Source organism: Miniopterus schreibersii (genome assembly GCF_964146895.1).
Source record: "Miniopterus schreibersii genome assembly, chromosome: 1".
NCBI classification, from domain to species: domain Eukaryota; kingdom Metazoa; phylum Chordata; class Mammalia; order Chiroptera; family Miniopteridae; genus Miniopterus; species Miniopterus schreibersii.
Window position 1 is genome coordinate 111,109,336 of NC_138101.1, and position 5,308 is coordinate 111,114,643.

At 59.1% G+C, this 5,308-nt stretch overlaps 1 protein-coding gene across 1 annotated transcript; it reads left to right on the forward strand.

Annotated features, from left to right (window-relative positions):
- The first annotated feature begins 379 nt into the window (after positions 1 to 379).
- FZD8 (frizzled class receptor 8) lies at positions 380 to 5,093 on the forward strand. Its single transcript, XM_081152460.1, has one exon. It carries the CDS (start codon positions 2,031 to 2,033, stop codon positions 4,083 to 4,085), a length of 2,055 nt encoding a protein of 684 aa, XP_081008586.1. The 5' UTR covers positions 380 to 2,030; the 3' UTR covers positions 4,086 to 5,093.
- Positions 5,094 to 5,308: the final 215 nt, after the last annotated feature.

Sequence of the window (5,308 nt, forward strand, 5' to 3'; positions counted from 1 at the left end):
CATTCTAGGAGAAAGACAACCCCCTGGGAAGTCCTAACAAGCGTAAATTAACATGCCAGGCCGCCAACCCCCCGCCCCCCACCACCCCTCCCCACCACCACCACCAAAGTTAAGTTGGCCGGCGGAGCTGGTTGGCCGCGACCCAAGCGACTGCTGAGAGCAGCCAGGATCTCTCTCCGCTCCTTGCAGACCACGGAGACAAGCCTGCACGTCAGTGCCAGGGCGCAGCACTGCCTCCCACCGAAGAGAAGGCAGCTCTGGAAAAACACGTGAACTTCGGACAGATGTACATATGCTCCAGAAGTACAAAGTGGCGAGTAAACCCAGCAGCAGTTTCCAGTCCCATTTATAAATTTTTCTTTTTTTTTTTTTTAAAGGAGAAAGGGAAGTATTTTCCTTAAGGAAGCACCGAGTCCCGGGTGATTTACATATTTTATCTCATCTACTTATCAGAATCCCCTTTGAGATATGTACTATTACCTCGCTCTCCCAGTAAGAAAACTGAGGCTCCGCCAGGTCACTGGGCAGAGGCGGGAGAAGAACCCTGCGACCGTCCCTTTGCCCCGCGCCCTTCGCGAGTCCGCAGCGGGGCGCGCAGGGACACTTCCGCCTGGGCGGTCCTTCTCCTACCCCACCATCCAAAATATACTGCCGTCGTCTCCGTTTCTCCCACATTTCCAAGCCTCAAAGACCATAATTCTGAGAATTCCAAGAAGGGCACCCTCCCAGATCTCCAACAGCGCCCGGCCCCAGCTTACAGAGGGGCGCCGGCCCCCATTGTCCGGAGGTCACCCACATTCGGTGAGAGTCGTAAGAGGGGACTTAACTTGTTTAAAACGGGCCTAGGAGAGCGCTCGTTGCATTAAAACCTCGTCCTCCGTCCCCAAGTGCAGACTTAGAAATGGAACCGAGTCCTCAGACGCACTGAGCGCCGGGGCGGTGGAAGGGGGATCGGACGGGGGGGGCTGCAGCCGTGGCAAAACCTCGGTCTCAGCGGTCAATACCAAGGTTACCGAAACTCCCCAGCAGCAGACACCGCGCATGACCGTGCGGACACTTGGAACGCCTTAAGGAAGGCTGGGCCTTGGGAGCGAGAAGACTCCTCCCCGTCCCCCTTGATTGGCGTGCCGGGCCGAGGGCGGAGACCGAGTCAGCTCGGTATAAATATTCATGAGACGGCCGCGAGGCTAGCGGGGCCGCAGCTGGGAAGTTCGCTGAAGGGCGAAGCTCCCGCTGAGGAGGAGGTGATTGTGGGCGCTAGCCGAGCAGCTCAGGTGTCTGCTCCGCTTTCCGGTCTGGATTTGGTGCTGCACGTCTGGCGAGGAAGAGACTGCCTGCACGTCGCCGATTGCTCGCCCAAGCGCAGAGTGGACTTTTACCGGACAGACGCCGGGGAGAGAGGGACGCGGCCTCGGCGGAGGCGGGTCCCTAGGTCCGGCTGCAGCAGAGCGGCTTTGGGAACGAACATGACCCCCTGGGGGCCGAAAGGGGGGCCTTAGGGGGCCGTAGTAGCTGACCCGGCGCGGGAGCGGCCTGGCCCAGCCATCTTGACTGCGCGCCGCGGCCCGCCCGAAAGGAAACTTGCTGCGCCGCCGCCCTCTGCGCCTAGCCAAGTCACCGGCGCCGGCGCGGCGCGGCGCGGCGAGAAGTGCCCCAGCGCGCGCAGGAGAGAACGCGAGCGAGTGAGGGACGATGAGCCAGGGACCAGCCACTGTGCTTCGAAAGGGCTGAGCTCTACCAGGGCAGACCCTCGGGGACTGTAGAGCACTCCGGCACCCACCCTCATCTCCCCGGAGCGGCGGACCACGCCGTGTGGACGTGTCCCGAGAAGAGACTAGGTTATCGGCAGATAACCTCCGAGGGAAGCAGGAGAAAGACCAGCAGGGCACCCGCTCTCTCCTCCGGCTCTCTCTTTCTCTCCCTCTCCCCCTCTCCCCCTCTCCCCCTCTCTCCCTCTCTTCCCCTCTCTCCCTCCCTCCCTCCTTCCTCCGGAGCCTCTGCCCTCCACCTTGAGGGCAAGGGCACGAAGCATGGAGTGGTGTTACCTGTTGGAAGTGACCTCCTTGCTGGCCGCCTTGGCGCTGCTGCAGCTCTCCAGCGGCGCTGCGGCTGCCTCAGCCAAGGAGCTGGCGTGCCAAGAGATCACCGTGCCGCTGTGCAAGGGTATCGGCTACAACTATACCTACATGCCCAACCAGTTCAACCACGACACGCAGGACGAGGCGGGCCTGGAGGTGCACCAGTTCTGGCCCCTGGTGGAAATCCAGTGTTCGCCAGACCTCAAGTTCTTTCTGTGCAGCATGTACACGCCCATCTGCCTAGAGGACTACAAGAAGCCCCTGCCTCCCTGCCGCTCCGTGTGCGAGCGCGCCAAGGCCGGATGCGCACCCCTCATGCGCCAGTACGGCTTTGCCTGGCCGGACCGCATGCGCTGCGACCGGCTGCCGGAACAGGGAAACCCAGACATGCTGTGCATGGACTACAACCGCACGGACCTCACCACGGCTGCGCCCAGCCCGCCGCGCCACCTGCCACCGCCGCCGCCTCCAGGTGAACAGCCGCCCTCTGGCAGCGGCCACGGCCGCCCGCCAGGGGCCAGGCCCCAGTCGCGAGGAAGGGGCGAGGGCGGCGGGGACCTGGCGTCCCCCCCGACTCGCGGAGGCGGGAAGGCGCGGCCCCCTGCCGGCGGCGCAGTGCCTTGTGAGCCCGGCTGTCAGTGCCGTTCGCCAATGGTGAGCGTGGCCAGCGAGCGGCATCCGCTGTACAACCGCGTCAAAACCGGCCAGATCGCCAACTGCGCACTGCCCTGCCACAACCCCTTCTTCAGCCAGGACGAGCGGGCCTTCACCGTCTTCTGGATCGGCCTGTGGTCTGTGCTCTGCTTTGTGTCCACCTTCGCTACGGTATCCACCTTCCTCATCGACATGGAGCGCTTCAAGTATCCGGAGCGACCCATCATCTTCCTCTCGGCCTGCTACCTCTTCGTGTCCGTTGGCTACCTGGTACGCCTGGTGGCGGGGCATGAGAAGGTGGCGTGCAGCGGTGGCGCGCCGGGCGCGGGCGGCGCGGGCAGTGCGAGCGGCGCGGCGGCGGCGGGCGCGGGCGCGGCGGGGGCGGGCGCGGGCGGCGCGGGGGGACGCGGCGAGTACCAGGAGCTGGGCGCTGTGGAGCAGCATGTGCGCTATGAGACCACAGGCCCGGCGCTGTGCACCGTGGTCTTCCTGCTCGTCTACTTCTTCGGCATGGCCAGCTCTATCTGGTGGGTGATTCTGTCGCTCACGTGGTTTCTGGCGGCGGGCATGAAATGGGGCAACGAGGCCATCGCTGGCTACTCGCAGTACTTCCACCTGGCCGCGTGGCTCGTGCCCAGCGTGAAGTCCATCGCCGTGCTGGCGCTCAGCTCCGTGGACGGCGACCCAGTGGCGGGCATCTGCTACGTGGGCAACCAGAGCCTCGACAACCTGCGCGGCTTCGTGCTGGCGCCGCTCGTCATCTATCTTTTCATTGGCACCATGTTCTTGCTGGCCGGCTTCGTGTCTCTCTTCCGCATCCGCTCAGTCATAAAACAGCAGGGCGGCCCCACCAAGACTCACAAGCTGGAGAAGCTCATGATCCGCCTGGGACTCTTCACCGTCCTCTACACGGTGCCCGCCGCCGTCGTGGTCGCCTGCCTCTTCTACGAGCAGCACAACCGCCCGCGCTGGGAGGCCACGCACAACTGCCCTTGCCTGCGGGACCTGCAGCCCGACCAGGCGCGCCGACCCGACTACGCTGTCTTCATGCTCAAGTACTTCATGTGCCTGGTCGTCGGCATCACCTCGGGGGTGTGGGTCTGGTCCGGCAAGACGCTCGAGTCGTGGCGGGCCCTGTGCACCCGTTGCTGCTGGGCCAGCAAGGGTGCGCCGGTGGGCGGGGATGCTGGCCTGAGGGACCCTGGCGGGCCCGGCGGAGGCGGGGGAGCCGGCGGGGGGCCGGGCGGCGGAGCTGGCTCGCTCTACAGTGACGTCAGCACAGGCCTGACTTGGCGATCTGGCACCGCCAGCTCCGCGTCTTACCCTAAGCAGATGCCATTGTCCCAAGTCTGAGCGGAGGGTAGGCCTCCCCCCCCCCCCCCCCCCCGGAAAGAAGGGGGAGCTTGGAGACCTAGTGCTGGGAAGGAACACTCGGAGGGCTGAGGCTCCCACCCCTTCTTCGGTTTGACTGCTATTAGCATGATAATGAACTTAATGGTATCCATTAGCTGAGACTTAAATGGCTGGCTTAGAACAAAGTACCTGGCCTTGAGGGCTCCCAGACCCAGCCCCCCTTTCCGCCATTGACATGCGAGGCATTAATTTCTGTTGGCACCGGAGGGTGGACCCTAGAGTTCCCAGAACCCTAGGCTTGGAGCCCTCGTTAGTTGCCATTCGCTGAGCTTGAAGCCAGATCTACAGATTTCACCTGAGGGACCTACCTTAAGCATCCTAGAGGGGGAGATGATCGCGAACAAACTGGATTGGGCGGTTTGAGTATTCTTAATGACCAGGCAAATGCCTTAAGTAAATAAACATGAAATGTCTTAATTATACACCCCAAGTAAATACGGGTTTCTTACATTAGAGGATGTATTTATATAATTATTTGTTAAGTTGTAAAAACTGTAAAATATGTACATATCCAGAGATATACAATCTGTACATTTTTTGTAAAAAGTTTAGAGGCCATTCCTGTAAGAACAAATATAAGTATTCTATTTTGACAATAAAATGACTTTTGATAAATGATTTTAACATTGCCCTCTCCCCCTACCTCTTCTATCTAAGCTGTTACCTTTAAAGTGCTTGCTAAGGACATGCTGGGAAAATGGACATTTTCTGGTTTCTCTGTACACTGATCTTAGGTATGGAGAAAATGACCTGTTAACTCTAGTTCTTAAGTTGTTAGCAAAGTAAATATCACTGTTGAACTGAAATCAAAACTGAGTTTTTGCACCTTCCAAAGAGATGGTGTTTTTAATGGTAGCTCTAAGTGGACTATTGCAAGGAAGTAATTCCACTCAGGTCTTGTTATTTATCTTGTATAATATCACTAAAAAATTAAAAACCCCACATTTATTTCTCTCATGTTCATGATTTTGAAAGCACCTGGACTGAACACTGTTGAAGTGTAAAGGTGAACGTTTTAAACCCTCAAACACCCTGTACAGTATGTTTAAGTCACTTGACACTCTGCTGGTGGAACAGGCATCCTTAGTGGATTAAACTAACGGGTTAACATCTTAATAACCTTCCAGGCTTGTGTATATCAAATGTGCTGCTTTTCCTAGAAA